The sequence below is a fragment of the Musca vetustissima genome, unplaced genomic scaffold (genome assembly GCF_032173495.1).
Source record: "Musca vetustissima isolate MV318-11 ecotype Yass unplaced genomic scaffold, APGP_CSIRO_Mvet_v1 utg2253, whole genome shotgun sequence".
In the NCBI taxonomy this organism is placed as follows: Eukaryota; Metazoa; Arthropoda; class Insecta; order Diptera; family Muscidae; genus Musca; species Musca vetustissima.
Genome location: NW_026888442.1, coordinates 542,951 through 569,391, shown reverse-complemented (window position 1 = coordinate 569,391; position 26,441 = coordinate 542,951). Strand labels below are relative to the sequence as shown.

The 26,441-nt window shown below is 32.6% G+C and overlaps 3 protein-coding genes across 3 annotated transcripts in view; 1 reads left to right on the top strand and 2 right to left on the bottom strand.

The window, feature by feature from the left end:
* Window positions 1-26,441, bottom strand: part of LOC133336309 (uncharacterized) — a 424,576-nt gene that overhangs the window by 375,376 nt on the left and 22,759 nt on the right. The gene's annotated exons all lie outside the window — the stretch shown is intronic.
* LOC133336275 (DNA methyltransferase 1-associated protein 1) lies at window positions 168-1,966 on the top strand. Its single transcript, XM_061544558.1, has 5 exons — window positions 168-284; window positions 354-749; window positions 816-1,447; window positions 1,626-1,780; window positions 1,849-1,966. The coding sequence occupies exons 1-5, from the start codon at window positions 184-186 to the stop codon at window positions 1,942-1,944; spliced, it is 1,380 nt and encodes a 459-aa protein (XP_061400542.1). The 5' UTR covers window positions 168-183; the 3' UTR covers window positions 1,945-1,966.
* LOC133336288 (lysozyme-like) lies at window positions 22,876-23,710 on the bottom strand. Its single transcript, XM_061544571.1, has 3 exons — window positions 23,548-23,710; window positions 23,118-23,294; window positions 22,876-23,024 (listed from the first exon to the last, which is right to left on the bottom strand). Exons 1-3 carry the CDS (start codon window positions 23,708-23,710, stop codon window positions 22,876-22,878), a joined length of 489 nt encoding a protein of 162 aa, XP_061400555.1.

Below are 26,441 nucleotides of genomic sequence, written 5' to 3'. Positions count from 1 at the left end.
ATTCGTAAATATTTGTCTGTTCCTTTTGCGTTTTTTCTTTATTAGGCGTTCTTTCTTTCTCTCCCCGTTTGTAGCACTGGTAGAGAAGAAACATATTGTAATTATTGCAGGAAATATACAACGTTATTAAAAAATTATACATTTTTATACAAAGTTGAGTGTAAAACATTAAAATATAACACAATGACTACCGACGTTAGGGATATTTTGGACATTGAACGTCCTGCAACACCGGAAATAACCAGAGATTCATTTTTGGCCACCAAAAAGAGGAACTTTGAAAAGTAAGTCTGAACATGATGGTGTGCCTAAAATAAGACTGATTTTATGAATGATTGTTTTCCCCCTTGTAGAGCTAAAGGTACTTCCAAACGTCCGGAGGGCATGAATCGTGAAGTATTTGCGCTGCTCTACAATGATAACAAAGATGCACCGCCGTTGTTGCCCACCGATACTGCATTGGGTATTGGTTCGGGTTATAAACAAGTTAAGGCACGTTTGGGCATGAAGAAGGTACGCAAATGGGAATGGGCACCATTTTCAAATCCAGCAAGAACGGATGGAGCCGTGTTTCATCATTGGCGTAGAATAAGTGATGAGCAGAAGGATATGCCATATCCATTTGCCAAGTTTAACAAGCAATTGGAAATTCCGCAATATACCATAGCGGAATATAATCAGCATTTGCAGACTAACACACAGAAATGGTCAAAGGAGCAGACAGATCATTTGTTTGATTTGGCAAAAAGGTTAGTTATTACTAAATTTTAGTTGTTTATAAAGAATGTTATAATTCCGTGTTTTAAAAATTCTAGGTTTGATCTACGCTTCATCATTATGGCCGATCGATGGGATCGTGTTCAGTTTGGCCTGAAAAGTGTTGAAGATCTCAAAGAACGTTATTACGAAGTAATTGGCATACTTTCAAAAATAAAGGGACAAAATGGCAACAATGGTGGAAGTGGTGGTGCTCCTGCTGCTGGTGGCGGTGATAAGAAACCTTTCGTCTTTGACATAGAACATGAACGCCGCCGCAAAGATCAATTGAAGAAACTATTTGAACGTACCAGTCAACAGGTGAAAGAGGAGCAAAACTTATTGAATGAATTGCGTAAAATTGAGGCACGTAAAAAGGAACGTGAGCGTAAGACACAAGATTTGCAAAAACTCATTTCACAAGCCGATCAACAGGGTGATGCTGCTACAAATGCCCAAAATGCCCGTAAATATGAAAAGAAATTGCACAAGAAGAAAATGCATCATCAACCCAGACCGTCGAAGGTGGATTCAGTGGTCAATGCCATTGAAGTGGGTACTAGTGGTATTAAATTTGCTGATTTACGCGGCTCCGGAGTGTCACTGAGATCACAAAAAATGAAGCTACCAGCTAACATTGGACAGCGTAAGGTAAAAGCCTTGGAACAGGCCATACAAGAATTTAAAGTGGGTAAGTAAAAAAAAAAAATCAGTCGAACTTCAATGTCACGAAGCACCATTGTCTCAAAAACTCTAACTTGCCTTCTTATTGCTACTGTCACTGTATGTGGTGTTTTGACTAAATGGAAATTCGATTGTACTTCATCTTTATTAAAAGAATATATGCTTAATTTTGATTTATTTCATAGATCCCGCTCCCCCACCCACTGAGGAGATATGTAATGCATTTAATGAATTACGTTCAGATATGGTATTATTGTGTGAATTACGCACTGCCTTATCTACATGCATTTATGAAATGGAAAGCCTTAAGCATCAATATGAGGCAGCATGTCCGGGAAAGGTATTTTTTTTTATAAGAGGAACTTTGTAAAAAATGTAATTAAATTGTATACTTTCCGTTTTTTCTAGACTCTTAATATACCTGCTTCGCTAATACCTTCAACATTACAAGTAAAATCTGAATCAACCGACAATTTAGCTGGCCTGACAAATAGTAGTTCATGAAGAACTCTTTTTAGGCCACAGCTGTTACAAGACGATACTTAGCTCTAGTGGCTGACGAAACTACGCAGATAGGCTAAGATTACTTTTAAATTTCAAATTGGAAAACCATAATTATATTATACCCAGTAGATTCTAAAAAGTTCAACACTGCAATTCTATATGTGTATATTGACAAAAATATGCTGAATTAAAAATTATACTATAAAACATCCATACATACAAAAACAAAAGATTTTCAAAACAAAATACTTGGTATACAAAGTGTAAGTATAAATTATATCATTCTTAGAGGATGATATTTATGATTGACTTTTAATTACTGATAGGTATTTGCCGTGGTGAATTTTTCAATCATATTTGTGAATAACTGCAGATGGGACCGCAATCCATTTAATTACAAAATGTGTCCGCATTTATATTTTAAGCAATGCTTTTAGCAATTGATAAAAGGTAATTAATCTTATATATTTTTTGCTCAAATTTAAAATTTAGTTCTACGATAACCAATCCCAGATACAAATTCATTCCATGATATCCGATCCTATATGCAAATATATCCAGTAAAAAATTCCCATGATAAAGTCTCCTAAAAATATTTTTAATAGTTTCACATATTTTATTTCCGATTATAATATTTATACGTTCCGCTTAGACCTTTGTTTTATTTTAAATGCCAATATTAAAACAACCCTAATGTATTAAGTATGCCGTCACCATGAATAGATACAAAACAGAAAATAAGAAGCCAAAAAATAATGAACTGTGCTACTATTCTTCATCAATGGGAGTTTTATGAATGAATGTATTAGCACAACAACAACAAAAACATACAAAAACACAATTTAATAACTTATTTTGCTCACATGTTCGAATCATACATAGAGTGACGCAAGTATTTAGTTCGTCGAACGTGCAATGGTTGCATGTTGTAAGCCAACATGTTTCGAAAAAATCTGTTCTTTTGATACCCTTAACTTATTTGTCATTCCGTTTGCAAAATATCGATATATTCACCAAAGTCCCTTTATAACTAAAGAAAATCCTATAAAAACCTCAATAGCTAACCTCTACAAATTATAAAAAACATCTGTAAAACCTTTTATATTTTTACAGAAAATTTCTATTTATGAAAAAAAAAATCATCACATGTTTTCGATCTAAAGAAGACCTCTATTATTATTTGAATTAAACATCTGTCCATTTACTAAGGCCCCTAGAGCCTTATCTAGCCAGGAATACTGACTCGACCATAGATTGTAGACTGAATTGTGTGGATTTTATGTGAGAAAACCCCATTCAAGGGGCTCCTATATTTATTAGACGTCTATGTCGGCTACTACACAAGGCAGAGGGCTAGCTATAACCCTTTTTAAGAGGATATATATATGGAATATATTCTTCCTAGAATTTTGTCCTTGGAAATATTCAAGCCACAGAAGACCTATTCTATTGATCTTCTGCCTTAGAAGTCTATTAGGGGGCAGTATATATCTGCAAATCTGTACGATACGTTACTAAAATGCTAACTAGCTAGCTACAGAAGACTTCTGGAAATAAAACAGACATCTGGAAAGCCTATCCAACTACATAAGTCTTCGTCTATACTTCTACAAATACATACGTTCTATCCTCAGAAGACCTCTTCTATTGACATATGTCTTCCTGGTTGATAGTTTATACCTCTGGAAGGACTTCTGTAAATTAAAAACATACAGGTAATCGTCTGTCTTTAAAAATTCTCTAGAAGATCAAACAAATCTGGTAATTTTCAATTTATAAAATATGATGGTTTAAATGTAGTTTAGTGAAAACGATCAGATTTTTTTGATTTTTTTCCAGAGGGGATATCTTTAAGAGGATATCGTTTTTTGGGGACGTGCCCGGTTATTTGTCCCGAATGTTCAGGTACGGATAGCAGGTTATATATAAAAATGGGGGTTCTAAGGCCCATTATAGGGTTATAAGGCCCATTGTAGGGTTATAAGGCCCATTATAGGGTTCTAAGGCCCATATATTCTTATCCAGATACAGACACATATCGCACCATTTTGGAAAGAGCAGATTGTGGTCTATCATTTGAGACAGGATTGGAGAGGGATTATAATGGACCTAAGTTCGACTTTTAGGGAGTTTTTCCAAAAAAAAAAATCGGGGACCAAAACCCAGTTTTTTAACTGTATCTCCAAAACGGTTTGAGATCGGATCCGTAGAACCGGATATAACCGGACTTCCGGGTCGAATAACCGGGTTCGTCCCCCAAGTATTAGGGTAAAAATACCTACCTCTAAAAAAAGTTTTAGAAAAATCTGATAGAGTTGTTACAATATGATTGAGAAGTTTATTTTTGAGAAGGCCTCAGAAAAGTATTCAATATTAAAGATACCTGAAAATATTTCCATCTCCTGTCTACCGATTGTCATTGGTCGGTGAGGAAATACCAAAGTCAACCTTTTGAAGATCGACTTTTGATTTTTTTCAGAACTTTATTTTATCTGCTGCAAACAATTTAAATAAAAAAATCAAAATTTGACTCGATATTATATCGAAAAAGTCGAAACTCGATTTTGAACAGGTTTGACAAAATCGAAAGATCGACTTTTTAGTCAAAGACAAAAATCGAAAAGTCAAAAAATCGACTTTTTGGTTTGGATCAAAAATCGGAAAGTCTAAAAATCCACTTTTGCGCTCTGCTACATATCCCTAGTCTATAAAACCTATATGGAGAAAATCTCCGGAGGATCTTCAATATAAAAGATACCTGGAAAGCCTTCCATTTCAATAATATTTCTATGAAGACAATTAAGAGAATAGTCCTTTGGAAGGTCGACTATTTTGCAAACACCTTCACAAGGACCATAGATAATATTTAGGACCATTAAAACGCCTATAAAGGAAGCAGGGCTTTTATATGGGGTCTATAGCCAAATATCGATGGATATTTATAATTTTTGGTAGAACATTTTTAAACCAATGAGAGCCCAAAATATCAATTGTAGCTAACTCGCTGGAAAAAAATTAAATCTGAAATCATCAAAATAACGAAAATTATTCTACTATATATTATATATTATTCCATATAAAACGATAAACATATCTGCAGAAAAATTTGTATATAGAGGTCTCTGTTTTGTCATAGTTCCAATATATTGGTCTCGGCTCAATTTTTGGTATTTTCCTGGTTTTAGCCATTTTTCCCACCTAAGTATTTGTAATTTGGCATTCCGGGTTCTCGGGTAATAAACATCTCTCGTAGAAGTTTGTTTAATAGAACCTTATGTTTGAAATATACCCCCACATTAACATTCCGTCCCATTTGCGGCACTTTGAGTATTTTAGCTACATTTTCCAAGCAAAGGAACTGAGATTTAACTTTCCGATTTTAGTTGCATTTTTCCATCGAAGTGACAGTAATACGGCAATTATATTTTCCAAATACCTGCAGACAGTGGTCTATGTAAAACAACAATTGTTTGCCCTCCGAAGTTGGCCGGGATAAGACCTCATCTTAATATCATTCTTTCCATATAAAATGTCCATGACAGATATCATCTATTGAAGATCTCTTCTATTGCATTTCAATCTATCGAAACGATATTTTGGTTTATAGAGTGATCATACCATCCAACATGTTGCCGTTGTTAGTTATCCAACTTATCTGTCATACTTGTTGGTTTAGTTCGCTCAACAGCATTTTGGAAAAAATGAAACAGAACAAATGATAACCACATACAATGCAGTTGAAACAAATATTTTATTTGTTTAGTTATGAAATACAATTCGAAGCGAGTGGTTGACAATATCGCGGTGGCGAACGAGAAACGAGTGTGAAATAAAAAAAAAACATACAAAACCTACACACAAATAATTATTAACAAATATTTAAAATTTTCATAAAATTATTATTTACCAAAATAAATTGGAAATAAAAAACAAATAGAATATTCAATTTTAATAAGCATATGTGTGTATTGAATGTGAGTTCAAAATGCAACAACAACAATAAATAGAAGAAGTAAAGGAAAATAAGAGAACTGCAATTATGTTGTACAATTTCTAATATTGCAATTTTTTAATTCACAAAACAAAGTGCAGTGCAGTGCATCTCTTGGCATAGGCATATAAGAGGAGAAAGAGGAAGTGAGAGGAGAAGGCAACGTATAGCTCCATTCATTTTTCATTTGCTGTTTATTGTGTACATCGTTCGCAAATTGTCAAGAGCTGCTGCTCTCTCGCGTGTGTTCACATTTCGGTTTGTAACTCAATGAGTTTGTGTCTTAAGTCTTTTGTTCTGCTTAAACGAAAACATCTACGCATCTGCGGTGGTTAGTTTGCGAAATTGCAAGGCAACAACAAATAAAACTGAGACACCACAACAACAGCAACAAAAACATGATAAAATGTTGTAATTTGGTATTAAACGTGCTTTAGAAGACTGTCTGCCTGCTTGTGCCTGCATTACGATATTTAATGTGGTGTGTCACAGAATCACACATTTAACGTGTTACGAATAAAGAAATAAAAACACACACTCATACTCACAGAAAATGTCAATAGGCAGCTGCTGCCATGCATTTTGCTGAGATCAGAGAGTGATTGGAAACTAAAAAAACATCTATTGTTTAGCCCACGTTCTGTTTTAATTTTGACGAACAGAAAAAAAAAACAACTAAAAGGCGTAGCAGTTACAGCTGTTTTTTTCAATTGGATATTATCACAGATTTTTTCTTCAGAAACAAATAAGGATTTAAATATCAACATTATTATATTAAAAAAAAGTAAGTAAAATTGTATTCCCTGAATATTTGTATCACATCCTGTGAGTCATTGAAAGTCAACATAATTTAAATAGCTGTCATATTTTTTTGCTAACAAAAAGATTTGTCCGCTATTTGAATAGGCAAACTACCTTGCTGATTATGTTATATTCCCTCCATTATAAGATGGAGTGCATATTAAATTTGTTATTCGGTTTGCCACACATTGAAATAATCATCGAAAAAATAATATGCCCATAAAGGCTATACAGAGAAAATCTCTGGAAAGTTTTCAATATAAAAGATAACTATAAAGCCTTTCACCTCAATAATATGTCTATTAAGACTATTTAGAGAAGATCTCCTATATCCTCTTTGGAAGGTCGGCTTATTTTGCAAATACCTCGAGGCAGACCATGGATTATATTTAGATGGTCGTTGTCTCAAAAAAATCTTGAAAGACTTTTGTTTAAAAACTTCATCTTATAAGAGAAGAAGAAGATATATTTAGAGAAGATCTTTGGAAATCGAAAAAAATCACCCGATTTGTTATTCCCTTTGCAACACCTCGAAATAATTCCGGAATTGGTATTAAAAATGGCATATATCGGTATAGCCCCCATATACCAAACACCGCCCAATTTTCTGTTTTTAGAAGTTGTTAGCCTCATTTTCCCATGATGAACTTTATCCATTTAGGCATTGGTTTTTAAAAAATAATTTTAAGAGGACTTTTAGGCTTCTAGGTGCGAAATTTTTAGAGGAATTTTTGCCTCTAGGTTTTAATTTTTAAGGACTTTTTTTAAAAAGCAATTTTTATTTAAATTTTAAGGAATAATTTTAAAAGGAATTTTTGGGGCTAATTTTAAGAGAAACTTTTGGCCTCCAGTTGTGGATTTTTAAGGACTAATTTTCAGAGGACTTTTTAGGCCTCTAAGCGTAAATTTTTAAGGATTAATTTAAAATGGACTTTAAGTTCCCTAGGCGAGGATTTTTAAGGACTAATTTTTAGAGGAAGAGGACTTTTAGGTCTCTAAGTTTGCAATTTTAAAGTGATTTTTTGCCTCTAGGTTTGAATTTTTAAAAACTTCTTAAAAAAGGAATTTTAGATCTTCAGGGGTGTATTTTTAAGGACTAATTTCAAAAGGAACTTTGTGGCCTCTAGGCTTAAATTTGTAAGCTTTGAAAATGAAAAACTTAATTGCAGACAATTTTCGATATAGGTCTAAGTTTTGACATGGCCTAATATTTTCTCGCAGAAGTGGCTACCCAGAAGCTTTTCAAGATAAGTCCATTTTTTATTTAAATAAAATCTACAGATATTTTTCTGTATAGAACCCTTTAGAAAATCTTACTCCAGTATTTTTTGATCGACTTTAGATTTTTAGAATGCTCACCTTATGCTGTGGAGGGTATAAAAAAATCGGCCTGACCGAACTTAACGATATTTTTTTATATTTATATTGTTTATGATTTTTTTTTGCTTTTTTTGCCATTATAGTTATCTACGTATTGTTGTTGTTGACATACTCAACAAATAAAATATTTTTTTCTGTCTTTTTTTATTTACAAAACATTGTAGTTGCTGTTTTTGTGGCTATTTAAATACAACCTACTCTTTTTGGTAGGTTGTTGAAGAAAAAAAAAAACAAAATTGAAATGAAATTTAAAAAAAAAAAACTGAAACAAGAAACTCCAACTCCCACGTTCTCTCGCAGTGTTAATTGCTTTAAAAATCAACTATTTTTTTCATAATGGTGTTATACATACACACAAGTGAACAAAAAACAAATATTTTGCCATCTATGTTAAGCTGTGGTTGTTTCTAGCGGAAATTCATATTTTTTTGATAAATTAAAAAAAAAAATGATTAGACTTTAAATCCAATTCGTTCGTTATGTCTGTGATCTGTTTCCGAGCCTACATCATCATCATAATAACGATGGAGGTTTATACATTGGTGACATACGCAAGAAATCTGGAAGAGTTATTTGCATAACATGCATTAAATTATGACCCACACACACGCCGGCACACGTTCATTCGCTCGCCTACCCATTCAACTTTTTTTTTGGTTATGAATAAACTAAAATTTTGAAGTTGATTTTATTTGGTGTTGATGCTGTTGTTGGTGTTCCTATGATACATTTCCTTCAGGGGGTTAGCATGAATGAATTACAACGAATGCATGAATAAATTTGAAAAAAAAAAATAAAAAAGCTGATACCACGCACTTTATACCCACATCTTCCTTTTTTGGTGAAATATTTTTTGTCTTTAAAGGATAAAGAATAAAAAAATGTAAAAATATTTTTAAAGCGAACGACCGAAAAATTTGAATGATTTTAAAAGGACATGTAGGCCTCAATGCGTAAATTTTAGGGGCTAATTTAAAGAGGACCTTTGGGCCTCTAGGTGTGGTTTTTTAAGGACTAATTTTCAGTAGTGATATTCTGTAACTGCCGACGATTGTCGATAACATCAAATTTGCATTTGCTTATAATTTCTTTGATAAAAAATATTCGGTACATTTGTCATTAGGTTTCCAACACATCGAAATAATCATCGGAAAAATAATATCTCTATAAAGGCTATATAGAGAAAATCTCTGGAAAGTTTTCAATATAATAGATAACTGGGAAGCCTTTCACCCCAATAATATGACAATGAAGACTATTTAGAGAAGATCTCCTATATGGAAAGTCGGTTATTTTGAAAATACCTCGAGGCAAACCATGGATGATATTTAGATGGTTGTCGTACCAAAAAAATCTGGAAAGACTTTTGTCTTAAAACTTCTTCTTTTAAGGCTAATTAGGGAAGATTTTTGGAAATCGAAATAATCACTCGATATCCCATAAAGAGTTATAAATGTTGTATAACCTCCATTACAACTTTGGAGTGCATATGAAATTTATCATTCCGTTTGCAACATCTCGAAATATTGATCGGAATTTCGCCTAAAGGATTAATATATTCCTGATCGCAATCGATATAGCCATGTAATGATTGAGCTTTGAAATGTTGCACAAACATTACTACAAACCTAGACTGGGATGTTTGGTATTAAAAATGGCATATATCGGTATAGCCCCCAATAACCCAATGTCGCTCAATTTTCGCTATTTAGAAATTTTTAGCCTCATTTTCCAATGGATGAATTTTATGCCTCTAGGCGTTGGTTTTTAAGAACTAATTTCAAGAGGACTTTTAGGCCTCTAGGTTTACAATTTTAAAAGGAATTTTTGCCTTTTACTTTTTATGGACCTTTACTTTTTTAAGGACTTCTTTAAAAAAGAATTATAGATCTCTAAGCGTAAATTTTAAGGGAATAAAAAAAGGAATATTTTTCGGGGGCTAATTTTAAGAGGACCTCCAGTTGTGGATTATTAAGGACTAATTTTTAGAGGACTTTTAGGCCTCTAAGCATTATATTTTTAAATATTAATTTAAAAAAGAGTCTGATCTCCATGCGTTGATTTTGAAGGACTAATTTTTAGAGAAGTGTTATGCATCTGGGCGTTGGTTTTTTTAAACTATTTTTTAAAGGACTTTTAGGCCTCTAGGTTTGCAATTGTAAAAGGAATTTTTGCCTCTAGATTTGAATATTTAAGGACTTCTTTAAAAAGAAATTTTAGATCTCTAGGTGTGGATTTTTAAGGACTAATTTTAAAGAGAATTTTGTGGCTTTCTAGGCTTGAGTTTTTATGGGTATTTTTTAAAAAAGCTCTTTTAGATCTCTATGCGTGGAGTAATTTTAAGAAGATTTTTTTAAAGGACTTTTTCATCTCAAGGGGTGAATTTTTAAGGAATAATTTTAAGAGGTCTTTAAGGCATTTAACGATCAGAAATTGGCTTAATTTGTGTTGCACAAGAGTTTGGTTTGATCGAACTTAACTCGGCTCCAGCTTGTTCTATTTATAAAAAAACCTTCAGCGGATCTTGAGAATAGGACGTCTAGAAATTCTAGGGTTATACCAAAATGTGGATTTTTGGCAGGACGATTTGCCACCCAATGAAAAACCAAACCATAAAATTATAGACACTTGTGTTAAAAACTAGTTTTAAATCCTTAAAACACATATGGGGGCTATACCTGAAGGTGGAGCGTTATATCCCATTCCAAAATCCTAGATGTAGTAGCAATGTCTGTGCTAAACTTTTAAAGTTATTTTTCAAATAAATCGACACAGAGCCGGTCCCCTTAAATATAATCAGTCTCCCTTCACACAATTTATCTCAAAATTTCTGGGCCATTATAAACAAAAGACTTAAGCGACAAACTTCATATGTGGAATATTAAAATAAAACGTCTTGAAATAGTTTTATTTATTTTTCTCTTTAAAATATGGTAGTCTCTTCGAAATGAGTTCCTTGAAAGAAAAAAATCTATATAAAAATGGGAATATATTAAAATTCAATTTTATACATTTCTCAAAATTCTTAAAAATAATCCAAGAAAATATTCTTAAAAAACGCTTGGAAATTAATCTTGATCTGTACAACAAATAGCATCATTGGTATTTTATGTAGGCCTTAATAAGACAAGATCACCATGAACCGAACACACACACAATATGTAACTTTAAATAAATTAAGAAAGAAATTCTTTTTTTTCTGATTTTTCTGTGTTTTGATTTTACAACATTAAATGCCAAGCTGTTTCGAGTCATTCCAAGTTCAAAACCCACACAGGTTGTTGATTTGATTTTTTTTGTCGGAGACAACCATGTTGTCCATGGAGGAGCCTCTCTTAGTTAATTGTGAAACTTTTAAGGCACCAAACAAACACACACACACACGATTTGTGTTTAAATCGAAAATACAACTAGGGTACCAAAAACAATATTCTCAACCAAAAATAAAAAAATTAAACGTAGGCGGCGTGCAACAGTTGACTTGAATCAAAAAAATGAAACAAACAAACAAAAATGATGATTGAGAGTATAGTAGTAACTATGATCAGGCAACAACTACATCAAAATAATACAAAAATCTGTTCAAACGACTCGATGTTCTGCTCTTTCAGATTTGACTTTTTTTTTTGAAACGAATGCTACTTTCGCTAAATTAAACAAATCAACAGCAATAGCAACCAAACAACCAAAAACCAAATGTATGTACGAGTATGTGTATAAATGTAGGTGGTCTTCTGTTGTCGTGCATTCCCCAAATAATATGTCACACGACTCGCGGTGATGCTGTTGCCGACGATGACATTGAGTCATAGTCAAGATGATGTAGATAAATTGCCTAGAAGTGGTAATGTTGCAATATAAGTTTGATATCTTGGCTTTGTTGAGATTCGTCTGTCATAGAATAAACCAGTACAAGGACACACCTAAAGTAATCGGTTTTGGGGGATTTTTTATGAGATTTTTTAAAGCAGAATAAATTAAAGCCTTAAAAGTATTTTTTATGATTTGAATGCATTGCAATATAATTAGAATTGTAAAGGAAAAAATTGCTTGCACTCACACAATGTAAATTGTATTTGTATTACAATTGATTTGATATGTCTCATCAATTAAAAATTTACATATCATTCGAAATCATACAAATCATATTTTGATGTATGGAATTGATTATTTATTAGAAACGAATGTTCATCTGAATACGTTATGACCTCTCAATATATGCAATTGTCAAAAAAATATTTAAATTTCGAAAGTTTTAACATTTTCATGGTACCAATTAACAAAAGATTTAAGACACAAACTTCATAATGACAAAAAATAAAATCGGAACATTTTGTCCTTTTGTTCGTCTATAGGTGTAGTTTTAAGATAAATTATCGGAAGTATTTTTTATAATAAGAGGAAAAGTATGCTAAACTGGACACAAGTCGGAAAATTGGCCTAGGACCGCGAGCATTATCTACAATTTGTGAATCTATTTTTAAAATGATATTTAAACAAGCGAAAAAGCGCTAAGTTTGGCTAGGCCGAATTTGAATAGGTATACTGACAGATACTTGAAATAAAAATACGAATTCGGTTCAAAAACGAGCTCAAGAACCTTAAAATACCCTAAAAAAAGTGGACCTATATTTAAAATTTGTAGTGGAGAAATTTTGTATCCAATAAGAAACTATTGTACTAAATTTCAGCGAATTCGGTTTAAAAACAAAATACCGAAAATTGGGGGTGCCCTTATATGGGGGGTATGCCTATACGTAGAACTTGACCTGCCTGCAACAAAAGACGTCTCTATGCAAAATGTTGGCTCAATTCCTTCAGAAAATAGCGGACGGGCATGCCTAGATCGTCTTAGAATTTTACCCTGATATATACTTTATAGGGTCGAAAATTAATATTTCGATGAGTTACAATATAGGAACCCTTCTGTATATTAATGGTGGCCTGTGGAAGATATTTTGTCGGTAATACACGAAATATTTCTCTTTATAAAAAATCTGAGATTTGTGCCCTGTGTGTAGATGAGGTATATAAGGTATACGATGGATATATCTGAGAATGGTCTTCTGTAGAAGACCTGATGATCTGTTGACGGTCTTCTCCCTATATACGCACTCATTTGTTTATTTCATATCTGAGGAAGGTTGTAGGTCTTAAGAAACATGTAAAGTCTTCTGTCTATAAAATAACTCAGAATATCGACTTTGAACTAAGTACCCTGTGGAAAGTTTACTCTCTTTGCAAGAATAATGTATTGTCTTTATGGAAGATTTGAGCGTTGTATTTTGTGTGTAGATTACCTATATTTGCAATACCCAACATCATCATAGGATTAGGTCTTCTATGAGAACCCTGTTTAAACTTATACAAGAAAACCTTATGGTTTTCTATAAATTCTTCTTCTACATGAAGAAAATGGTCTTTCAACTTGGATGAGATACCAACAACACCGACGCGCCTGAAAATCTTTTTTAAGCTCGGCTTATGAAACAATCGTTCTTTCATAAGCCAGCTAAGTAAGTATGGAGACATTTTGGTTTCCCATAAGAAGACCCTGTGTCTTTCTAAAGGAAGACTTCTTAAGATGACCTGAGTTGCATATTCTGTTATTGAAAGTCCTGTAGAAAATATTCATGTATTATAGAGATTTTCTGTCTGTACATGAAGAAGATCTTCTCTTTATAGAAAACCTGAGCCCTTTTTTTAAAGAAGCTTTATATCAGGTCTTATCTCTATAGAATACCTAAGGATTGTTGTTTTGTCATTAAAAGTTTGCTGTCTGTAGAAGTTATAGAAGCCTTGAAATGGGTCTTCTCTTTATATAGAAAACCTGTAAAAGATATGCAATCTTCCGTCTGTAGAAGAGATGTGTAAAGATAAATTTGTTTTCTGTCTATACATGACCGGTATCAGGGCCTGAATAGAAGACGGCTCTATATGGAAACCTGTTTTTCCTTCTATTTGTTTCTGTTTCTTATATTTTGAATTTAATTACATTTGTTTTTTTTCGAAATTTGTTTTAAAAAATTCTATTTACATTTCGAAGCATTTACATTTCGAACATGCGTATGTAATTGTGTGTTGGGCATTGCAAAAACAAAAGGAAACATGTGGGTGTTAAATGTTGTTGTTAATTTTTCCAACACAGCAACCAACAAGAAAAATAATCAATTTTTACAATTGCCAAATCTCAAAAAATAAAAGAGAATGGTTAAGCGGGTTCTGCTGCAGCCATATGTGTGGGTTTAGTTTCGGCTTATTGTTGATATTCTAAGTCCATTTATACCTCAAAAATATACCATACATTTGTTATGGCCATTTGTTGTCGGAGAATATTGTATTTGTGTTTATTTATTTTTTCTCATTTTATGAGATGATATAATCAATTCAATTAGTTTGTGTTTTTATTGTTGTTCACTCTACTTAATAAGGTTTGTTGCTTAAGTCTTTTGTTTTTGTGTAATTCTAGATACACAAACATTTGAACATACATTTCTAATTATTTGTTTTGCCAAATGAAAGCCGCTTAGCTCTCTGTTTTATTTTTGTGGACAATAGAGCCATTGGCTGTCATGGCTCTCTTTTTTTTTTTCTTTGGTACTTTTTTTTTGTCATCCGCACTTTTGGGAAGCATCACCTGAGTTTCCTTTTTTTCACAGTTTGTGGTTGTTTTTTCATTTAAATGGCATTGGAATTGAATTGAATTTGTTGTTGCTGCTTATTGTTCTTGTTCTTAAAACATCCGCTTCCGTCTTAAAACAATATAGCCAAAACAACAATACATAACCATTCTCAATTGGAAATTGAGAGCAACAGAAGCATAGGATGGACGAATGAAAAAAAAAACAAAAACCTCAAATGTAAATTCTTTACAATTCATCGTTTAGGTCCAATGCATTGTTCTTGCCCTTATGGTTGGCTGACTGGCTGGTTGGTTGGTTGACTGAATGCTTGGTTGGCTGCCTGGCTGACTGTTTCATTCATTCCTTTAACCATTCATTCATTGTTTGTTCCATGCCTTCGTACCTCCATACATCCGTCCATCTGTGTGTGTTTGTCTTGCCCGGTATGTTTTACTTGAAACAGATACATTGATGATGATTGTTGATTGTTCGTCCGTCTGTCCAGTTCACCACCAACTGCAGACAACTGTGAAATGTTTTATTTTGATAATTTAAAGCAGCTGTTGTTGTGACCAAAATGCTGCTGCGCGCCAGATAGCTGTTCAGTTTGGTCGTGGTTATTGAGTTGGTTGCTTGGTTTGTAGGCGACAATTGCAGCCAGTTTTGTTGTTTGCAGTCGTTGTTTTTGTTTTTAGTTTTTTCTCTCTTTGGTTTGATCTGCAACCAATTTTGTCTGCTCTTGTGCGTGGAGTTCGAAATTCGGTGTGGTTTTTGTTCGAGATGTTGTGCCATTTCATGTAGATTTTTATTTTATTGCTTTGTCAGTAGGTCTTTCGTGTCTGCAGATTCTTCGTCTTCTGTGACTTGTTCGTTTATTTTTTGCTGCTGCTGTTGTTGTTGTTCTTGTTGTGGAATAATAATCTCAAGACAATTTTCAATTTTTTTTTATTGTGCACAGAGAGACGTGCTTGTATGAATGTGTGTATGGGGATTTTTAGGCAGAAATCGTAAATTCAGATATTCACATAATTAAATCATTTAACAGGCTTGCCAGGGGCATAGGCAAATTACATTAAGGAAAAGGTGAAGGGGATTTTTCATTTGATTTTTTTTTGAAAATCTGGGTTTGGACTAATGCTGGGCAAGCATGGGAACTGGTGCCCTTGTTTACATGGATCAATAAGCTCGTTCTAAGCTCTATGGCCGTTTCTCATTTATTATCCGAGCATTTCTCTTTTTCCTTCATATTGCAAAAAGTGTGGGAGAGAGTAATTCTTTATTTCTATTTTGTCTATTTGAAGTTTGTGTCTTAAGTCTTTTTCCATTTTCAGAAGATATTTTTGAAAATCTGAGTGTGGGCAAAGAATAAGAGACGCACATTCCAGAGATGAACAGTAGAAAGTTCTCTTGTTTTCTTATTATTCTTATTGTCAGTTCTGTTCAACACTGCTCTATATAGCAGAGAGTTTGGGAGAATAAATGAGAGTCAAATTTCTTTTCTTTTTTTGTGTATTTGAGGTTTGTATCTTAAGTCTTTTGATTTTTACTTCATAAGGGATTTTTTTTTTATTTTCCCAACTACGCCACTGCATGAAGAAACCAATTTAATGACAGTAAATGAATCATCTCAACAGCACATCATCCTTTAAGACAAAGAGTCCATGTGTGTGCACAAAAATACATCCTTGAGGCAATTCGTCAGTTTTATTTAGAAATTGGATTTTTGTTTCGTCTCTCTCTAGAATGAGAAACAGATTGAATTTTAAATTAAAAATCTGTTTTGTTCTTGTTGTTTTTGAGAATTGCTGAATCATTTTTGTTGTTGTTGTAGGTTATAATTTTAATGCCGTCGAGTGGTGTGGTGCAAGGCTAGGGTTACAGTTTTTCAAATATTCATTAGAACGCACTTTATGCTTCGTTTAATTTTTTCGTAAAAACAAAAACATGGGAAACATGAACATCTATATAATTAAATAATTTGTATAAAAATTGTTTGAATTTGAATGATATGATGCATTGCAACACATCACCTCCACACACACACACATACTAATAGTACTTAGCGTATACACCTTCAACAAAACAAAACAATGCCTCATTAAAATGCCAATGCACGTGCTTCATGGACGGTTACACGACCGAAGTACATCATCCCGTATTCGTCAGTCACATTGTAACAGACCATGCGTTCCATGTGGAATATGTAAATGGATTTAAATCGGATGCATTGTAACCGCCATCTCCAAATATGGACATCCGTGCATATGTACACTCATATATATATTGTTCCAAGTATTATCATAACAACATTACTAAACATAAATTACAGAAACAAAAAATTGTTGAAAAAAAATCATTTTCCGGTGTTGGTTGGCTGAATTTCCTATAATTCTCAAACACACAAAATATTATGGTTAAGGGTGAGGGATTTTCTATATGAGATTCTTAGCTGATAAAAATAACAAATAAATAATAATTATTATAAACAAGAATGGATAAACAATGAATGTGTACTTCTTCTTCTTGTTTTTAACGGGTGCGTGTGAAAGTATGGCCTATAGAAATTGTATTGTTAACTATTTCTTACACGAAATTGCATTATAAATATTAACGAGGTGCAGTCGGAAATATGAGGGGAACTTTTTGAGGGCATTAAAGGAGGTCTTTGAAACGCGTTCTATATTTGAAATGATTAGCAATGTTTGCGCAATCTAAAATGATAGATATCTTCAAAATTCTTCTGTATATAGAAGACTTCAGGACTTACGTATATGTACATAAGACTTCAAACTTGATAGTTGATATTAAATCTTTAAAAAACAGTAAAAGGTCTTCTTCAGCTAGTGAAAACTGACGACGTATTTGAATACTAAAAAAACTTTACAAATATCTCATATCCCTAAAATGTTTTCAAAATTTATTTGGGATATAGTAGACCTTAGGCCATTTTTCTACTTTAACCCCAAAATTTATTGATATTCATTAATTTATATAAAAAAAAATACATTTTAGAGATCTCCTTCAGCCTATAAATACCATCTGAATGACTTATGTAAAATTTGACCACATGAGGACTTTAATTTGTATAAAACTCTCAATAGAGAGGAAAATAGGTCCTATATGAATCGAGTACCCTAAAATGACATTATAAATATAAATAAATATTTCTCTTCGGCTTTTCTGTTTATGGATATCCCCAGAAGCTCTGTTTTCAATAGAAGACCACTTGGGAATATTATCTTCTTTTATCTAAAAAATACTTATTGCTAATTTTCTTTATAAAATAACTATATTTTGCCTACAGAAGGCTCTTTGACATTTCCAGACCAGGAGAGACCCTCTATGAAAATATTATCCTAAAATTGTGTTTATATGGCTGTAGATATCCTATTCAAGAGGATCAAAAGGTCTGTCGTCTATAGAATATATCATCGGAATGTAATCTTTTTGTTTCAATAAAAGGGTCCTTGATAATCTTCTGTGTATATAATATCTGTCCGTAGTAGATCTCTCGATGGAAAGCCTGTATTCTATTCTATATAACCTTTTTACACTTTAGAAGGTCCTACTCTATCTATAGAAAACCCTTTGAGTGTCTATCGAATGATCTTCCATCGACGAAATACCTGCTAATGGTATTCAGTTTATGGTAGTCTTCTGAGACCTCTTGAGTTAATTAATCTGCCAAGGACTTCTTGGGGGTCTTTAATAGACCAAGAGAAACTTTCTATAAAAATAGTATCCTAAAATTACATTATGTCTATAAACACATATTCCGGGTCTAAAGGTCTGCCTTTGAATAAAATTATATTCTTCTACCTATAAAATGACCCTTGGGAATGTTCTATGTATTAAGTACCCAAAAATCAAAAACCTCTTGTGAGCCTATACGAAATTTTTCAAACTCCTTTTGGCTGTTGGATACCTCTAAAATGTCCTATTCTATCTATGGAAGTGCTCTTGAACTCCCAGTATCTGTAAATAAATGTTGAGAATATTCTATCTATTGAATGGTATTTTATATAGGGAATACCTTTTAATTGTCATCTATCCTGAATCTCCCGACCTCTTTAGGATTTTCTCTTTATGAAACACCTCTACAGGATCTTCCGTCTATTGAACACTTCTGTGTATAAGGAGTTTTTGTTCGTGATGGACCTTGAAGGTCTGTAATAGATCTCTTGAGAGTCTTAAATCAGCAAAAATACCTTTTGAGGGTTTTCTTTCTACAGAAAATTCTATTTATGGACCATCTCTACAGAATCTTCATTTTTATGTAAGACTTCTGTCCATAAAGAATTTTTATTCGTGACATCTTGGGGGTCTTCTGTATATAGATTTACTCTTGATGGTTTTTAATCTGCACAAAAACTCTTGAGCTACACCAATCTCCAAAAAATTTGCTCATGGTCTCTTGAAGGACTTGTAGATATAGAAAACCTCTTGGGGGACTTCTATTTATAAAAGACTTTTTGAGGGTCTATAGAAGGCTTTTTGAGTATAAAATAACTCAAGATAGTGTTCTGTCCGCAGAAAACTTTCCCCTAAGAAGACATGCATCCACGAAGAAGACATATTTTTCCCTCTAAGAAGATCTATTCGAATTCCCTATAATGTCTTATTGGTACTCTATGCGGGGGTCTATTGCAGACCTATTGGTTTTCTTCTCAAAATACCTTGGGGTCTCCTATATGAAGATTTATTGGTCTCCTCTAAGAAATCCTTTTGGTCTCCACAAAAAAGGCCTATTAATATATTCTAAAAGTCCTATTGGTCTTCTCTCAGAAGTCCTATTAATCTCCTCTAAGAAGAACTATGGGTGTCTTCCTTGAAACTAGCCTTCAATAAAAAAGACCTACAGAAGGCCTCTGGTCTTTCTCTATAACTATTTTATCTTTAGAGAGCTCATAAGGATTTCCCCCACTTTCCATTTGATCCTCGTAACATGCGCCGCCAATAGGAAGTTCATTTTGTAGGTTTTACCTGTTACACCAACTTTTACGGTACGGTGATGCACCTTCAGCTGCTTTTGGCCAGCACGACTGTTTTCCCCCCGTTTTTTCTGGTGGCCTTTTGGGTTCACTTGTTTGTTTAGCGTAGCTGGAAATGGTGGGTGCACTCGGTCGGCATGGCTGACTTCGTTGATGATGATGTTTGTGTTTAAACAGCTACCGGAAGTTCGAAAAAACAACAATTCAATAGTGAAAATTAAAAAATAAAATAATATTTGTAATAAATGAAAATTGGGAGAAGAGAAACAGACACGGTTATGTTGATAGGCAAGACATCAAATGAACAATAATAACAACAACAACGGATTGTGGAAACATGGTTTGATGATTTCAAACAAAAACGAAGAAGAGCAGATATCCATCTACATATCTACATACACATTACCAGGCCACATGGATGCATAACACCAAAATGACAATGCTAATGTTGGCGCATGAATTGTGGTAGACAATAAAAAAAAGTACCGAAACGGGTGATGGTGTTGTGGCATAGGGCGACAGGTAGAAATATGAAACCGTAACATCGGAGGTCGGTGTCAGATGTTTTTTCTTTCGATTGTTAAGTGGTGATGTTAATGTTTTGTTTTTAGTTGGCAGGCTTGGAGTGAATGTTGGTGGTAACCTCATGTACCCACACTCCAGTGATACTCTCCAACTACTAGGTGCTTTGTACAAAGTGAGGTTAGGTTACTGTTTCTATTTTTTTCTTGTTAGAGCCAATGGGGGGAGTCTAGTTACTATAACCTTTTTTGCTCAGCCATTCATACACTCATTCGCTCATACATTCATTCATTCATACACCACAATTGTTAAAAATAGTTCTAGCATAAAATACTTTGCATGCTCTAAATTATTTCTAAACAGCAGTTTAGCTAACTTTCCAATGACATATTATACAGCGTGACAGAGTTTTACAATCTAATCTGCTCGTCGGAGTTTAGATTCGCCATGGAATTCCATTTAGCCACTTTTTTTGCCTGTGTGAGTTACAGGAAATCGATAGCGACGGCGACAAAATCCCATTAAATCAACGCCCAGAAAACATGTTAATTAAATAAAAATATTTCGAAATATCTATTTTTTTCTGTGTCATTAGTGGGATGAAGTCGGTCTTTTTCTAATTCGTCTTCTTGGTTCCAATTGTTCGTCTGCAAAACCTCTCTCACACACACAACACCTCCTACACAATAATCCATCCATCCCACATTGATCTCTATCGGATTTATCCGTACCATTCATTTAAACCAAACCCAATATGGTTAAAACCACATACAATATGAATGACTGACTGACAGCAACAACCACAACAACAACAAGGAGAACAACAAAAATTAAACGAAACCATTTCAAACCAAACCGACCAGCATCATTGTTAGAGGCCATAAATACACAGACAACAAATTAATCAGCTATAAAAAAATATATAATAAAATCATTAGAGGAGAGGACCGGAGCGGAGGGGAAATATCAATAATATTTTGTTTTGTCTTAATTATTAGTTTCGATTTCAATCTAACCCACATTAATGGCCCATTAGTTGGAAATTTTCAAATAAGAATACTAATATTTATGAATTTTGTTGGAGAACAACGTTTCTTAATAGCCGAGATGGGTCTTAAATGAGTGGGTAAGTATCAAATTTCCTAAACACTACGCAAAATTTCTTTGGAAAGGGAAGATGTAAGGGTTAGGAAGTCGTGTTGATCTTCTAGAGATAAAAATCAATTTTCCGGCTTATCGGCATAATGTTCTTCACATTAGGTATTCTAATTAGACTCGTAAGAGCAAACGAAATAGAGCCATGTGATCAGAAAATTATCATTTGGTCTTTTTTGTGCCAAGAAAATATACATTTTATAGACAGAAGGTATTCTATAAATAGAATATCCTAAGGGTCAAGTGATTTTCCATATATCCTTTAAAAAATCCAAGCTTAAAGTTCGGTTGGTCAAAAATATTATTAAAAAAACACACATCAAATGTTCGGTTTTTTCCTTCAAATATATTATTTAAAAAATCCAAGCTTAAAGTTCGGTTGGTCATTCCAAAATATTCTTTAAAAATCCACGCTTAAAGATCGGATTGTCCTTCAAAAATATTCTTTAAAAAATCCACTCCTAATGTTCGGTTGGTCCTTCAAAAATATTATTTAAAAAATCCACTCCTAATGTTCGGTTGGTCCTTTAAAATGTTTCTTTAAAAAATCCACTCCTAATGTTCGGTTGGTCCTTCAAAAATATTCTTTAAAAAAACCACGCCTAATTTTCGGTTGATCCTTTAAAAATATTCTTTAAAAAATCCACTCCTAATGTTTGATTGGTCCTTTAAAATGTTTCTTTAAAAAATCCACGCTTAATGTTCGGTTGGTCATTAAAAAATATTCTTTAAAAAATTCCCTCTTAAAATCCAGATAGTCCTTCTAAAAAATTCTTTAAAAAATTCACGCTTAAAATCCAGATGGCCCTTCTAAAAAAATTCTTTAAAAAATTCACGCTTAAAATCCAGATGGCCCTTCTAAAAAATCTTTGAAAAATCCTCGTTTAAAGTCCAGATGGCCCTTCTAAAAAATTCTTTAAAAAATCACGCTTAAAATTCAGATGGCCTTTCTAAAAAATCCTCGTTTAAAGTCTAGATGTTCTTTTTAAGAAATTCTTTAAAAAATCTTAAAGTCCAGATGGTCTTTTTAAGAAGTTCTTTTAAAAATCCACGCTTAAAGTTCAGATGGTCCTTCAAAAATGTATTTTACAAAATCGAAGGTTATTGTTCGGTTGCATCATTAGAAATAATCTTTTAAAAAATCCGCGTTTACAGTCCAGATGGTCCTTAAAAACATCTTTAAAAAATCCATATTTTATGTTCTGATCCTGGATAATTTTAATCAATGCTTTAAATACTTTTTTTCGATTCAGAATAATGTAATGAAAAAACTTGTAATTAATAATTTTTACTTTACGAATTCTCTTAAATAATTATTTTTCCGAAATATTTGAACATGTCTTTATTATAAAAAAATATTAACATATGTTTATTTCTCTTTTTTTTTAGGTAAGTGATATTGAGTGCATATATTGGTAAGCCGATCACAAATGTAAATTAAAAAAATAAAATTAATAAAAAAGAACTCCTAATAAATTCCACAAGCCACACCCAAATTTGGTAGATTTTGAGGATTACGACAATATGTACTCCAACCACTCCAATATTGGAAACCCTTTGCCTCGAATATTTTTAAGGCGCATTGCACATCTTCGCTTATGTCGTCGGTGAGGAAATCTTGAAATTATTGAAAGTTATTTTGAAAATTTAATTCTCTTATAATAATAGCAATTATTTCTTATTATATGATTTCGGTATTGAGGTCCTTACTTTCACATTTAATTTTACAACAGGGATATTTTTGTATATCACAGGCGGTCACTTTGTTATTCACTGAATTGCATTCTTTACTGCTGATTTGAAAGATGCCCAATTTGCTCTCCCCATTGCCAAGACGGGTGACTTTTGTCGTATCACGATCACTTTCGTGTTCAATTAGGCAGATCCCTGTAATATAAAAATAAATATTTGACGATATTTAAATATTAATTATATAAAGTATCATATATGCTACAGTGGAACCTCATGAGTGAATAATCTCTTAATTGAGAGCAACTGATATCCTTAATTAAAAATTTATAATAAAAACATACTCATATTTTTCTTTGATGGTTACATATAAGTTTTCACAATTTTGTCAGCTTGTCACATACAGGAGGTTCCACTGTAATAAAATATGATTTTTATTTTCTTTACTCACAATTCGACAAAAATGTTTTATTCACACGATATTTGTCCATCAATTCCCGCGCCAATTCACAGCGTAAATATTTCTTGCCATGGACCGTGTTGCATAGCAAAATAGTTGTTGTAAATATCAAAAATATTATCGCCAATTTGTTGTTATTATGTCGTTGATACATAATTATGATGATGAATTATTTGTATAAACAAAACTAAATTCAAACACGAATTGAATTAAGCGCTGAAACAAACGCTCGCTTTGAATTTTAAAATTAAATTGAAATAGAATTTCGAAACCCGTCATTGATCTTGATAATTCATACACAAATATTGCATTATAGCTTTGCAGGGGGGAGAGAGAGAGGTGGGGGAATGATTTGCAATTAAGCGATAAGAATTCATGAAATAATTTGTCGTGATACATTGGGTTTTTTCTACTTATTGATAAGGAACTGAGAATTGCCGAGAATCTACCGGTTGCTTTACTTGACAATGTTAAAGGTTATGTTTGCAATTTGATAGACTATTAAGGTGATATATATTTTTTTAAAGAGCTGATGAAATGCCAAAGTTCTTGTTAAAATATATACAAGCTTATAGTTCGGTTAGTCGCTCAAAAATATACTAAAAAAATCCAAGCTATAGTCCCGTTGCTCTTCCAAAAATGTTCGGATTATAAAATATCCTTGGTTCTTCAAATATGTCTTTAAAGAATTCTTGCTTATAATAGAGTTGATTCCTCAAATATATTCATTACATAATCTACACTTAAAGATCGAATGGTTCTTCAAAAAATTCTTTAAAAAATCCACGCTTAAAGATCGGATGGTTCTTCAAAAAATTCTTTAAAAAATCCACGCTTAAAGATCGGATGGTTCTTCAAAAATTCTTTAAAAAATCCACGCTTAAAGATCGGATGGTTCTTCAAAAAATTCTTTAAAAAATCCACGCTTAAAGATCGGATGGTTCTTCAAAAAATTCTTTAAAAAATCCACGCTTAAAGATCGGATGGTTCTTCAAAAAATTCTTTAAAAAATCCACGCTTAAAGATCGGATGGTTCTTCAAAAAATTCTTTAAAAAATCCACGCTTAAAGATCGGATGGTTCTTCAAAAAATTCTTTAAAAAATCCACGCTTAAAGATCGGATGGTTCTTCAAAAAATTCTTTAAAAAATCCAAGCTTAAAGATCGGATGGTTCTTCAAAAAATTCTTTAAAAAATCCACGCTTAAAGATCGGATGGTTCTTCAAAAAATTCTTTAAAAAATCCACGCTTAAAGATCGGATGGTTCTTCAAAAATATTTTTTAAAAAATCCACGCTTAAAGATCGGATGGTTCTTCAAAAAATTCTTTAAAAAATCCACGCTTAAAGATCGGATGGTTCTTCAAAAAATTCTTTAAAAAATCCACGCTTAAAGATCGGATGGTTCTTCAAAAAATTCTTTAAAAAATCCACGCTTAAAGATCGGATGGTTCTTCAAAAAATTCTTTAAAAAATCCACGCTTAAAGATCGGATGGTTCTTCAAAAAATTCTTTAAAAAATCCACGCTTAAAGATCGGATGGTTCTTCAAAAAATTCTTTAAAAAATCCACGCTTAAAGATCGGATGGTTCTTCAAAAAATTCTTTAAAAAATCTACCCTTCAAGATCGGATGGTTCTTCAAAAAATTCTTTACAAAATCCACGCTTAAAGATCGGATGGTTCTTCAAAAATATTTTTTAAAAATCCACGCTTAAACATCGGCTGGTTCTTCAAAAAATTCTTTAAAAAATCCACGCTTAAAGATCGGATGGTTCTTCAAAAAATTCTTTAAAAAATCCACGCTTAAAGATCGGATGGTTCTTCAAAAAATTCTTTAAAAAATCCACGCTTACAGTCCAGTTGGCCCTTCAAAAACATTCTTTAAAAAATTCACTTTTACAGGTTATATTTTTTTCGATCCATCCTAATGTATTTCAAAAAATTCACTTTTTGTATTACCACACAACCATAATATTACATGAATAATTAGAAAAATAATTATTATTTCACACAACAAATTTTTTAAAGCTCTGATTAGTCTCACCGCAGACAAAAAGAAAAAAACACACACACAAAATGATCGTACTTGACAAATGTGTAACAGGCAAACAGTTTTTTTACAATTTGCGGTTTTTTCTTATTTTTACACTTTACACAGATTCGTCGTAATTACAGCAAAATTGTCATTCAACAAATAATACTAAACTATTTGTTTATGTAATCCTTAAACTAATATTGATTTTTGCTTGATTCGTGTTCTTTGTTTTCGAAATCTCGTAATTGAATTATGTTTAAGGAATACAAATAAATTTCATATTGACAACAACAATGTGTAGAATATTAATTGAGTAAATTTATCCGCACTTAATGGTTCGTTGGCTGCTCGGTTGCTTGTTTTCTCGCCAATGTATTACTTATCACTGAGGACTGCCTGGCTGGCTGGCTGGCTGACACTTCACAAGTAATTAGTTAGGCACACAAAACATAACTGATCTACGCGAATACGAGTAGATTATTATCGAATAAGAAAAATGTAAATACTATTGATACCAAGTACCACCGTATATATACCCTGCATTGTTTAAGATAGCACTTAGAGGGTTGAATATAAAAAAAAATTATGTAGTTCTGAGAAAAAGTGTTTTCATTAATATTTTTTAGAACTTGCCGTAAATTTCAAACCTAGTTGATACCCTCTTAATTTTTAGTCCGACTAAAAATATATTTATTATAGAATGGGTTAAATATTTTTTCTGCATTACTAAAATTAGTGTTATAGAAAATTATTCAAATCTTTCCAAATTCCTTATATATTTAACACCCTTTCAGAAATAATAGGTTTTTTAAAGTCAGTTTTTTATTTTCCATATCCTAATTTTTTTTATCA

Coding starts and splice junctions, on each gene's coding strand:
- LOC133336275 (XM_061544558.1), top strand. CDS start 184: ATGACTACCGACGTTAGGGATATTTTGGACATTGAACGTCCTGCAACA. Junction 1,448..1,625: donor CATACAAGAATTTAAAGTGG/GTAAGTAAAAAA, acceptor TTTATTTCATAG/ATCCCGCTCCCCCACCCACT. Junction 1,781..1,848: donor AGGCAGCATGTCCGGGAAAG/GTATTTTTTTTT, acceptor CGTTTTTTCTAG/ACTCTTAATATACCTGCTTC.
- LOC133336288 (XM_061544571.1), bottom strand. CDS start 23,710: ATGTATCAACGACATAATAACAACAAATTGGCGATAATATTTTTGATA. Junction 23,295..23,547: donor TAAAACATTTTTGTCGAATT/GTGAGTAAAGAA, acceptor TTTATATTACAG/GGATCTGCCTAATTGAACAC. Junction 23,025..23,117: donor TTGTAAAATTAAATGTGAAA/GTAAGGACCTCA, acceptor AATAATTTCAAG/ATTTCCTCACCGACGACATA.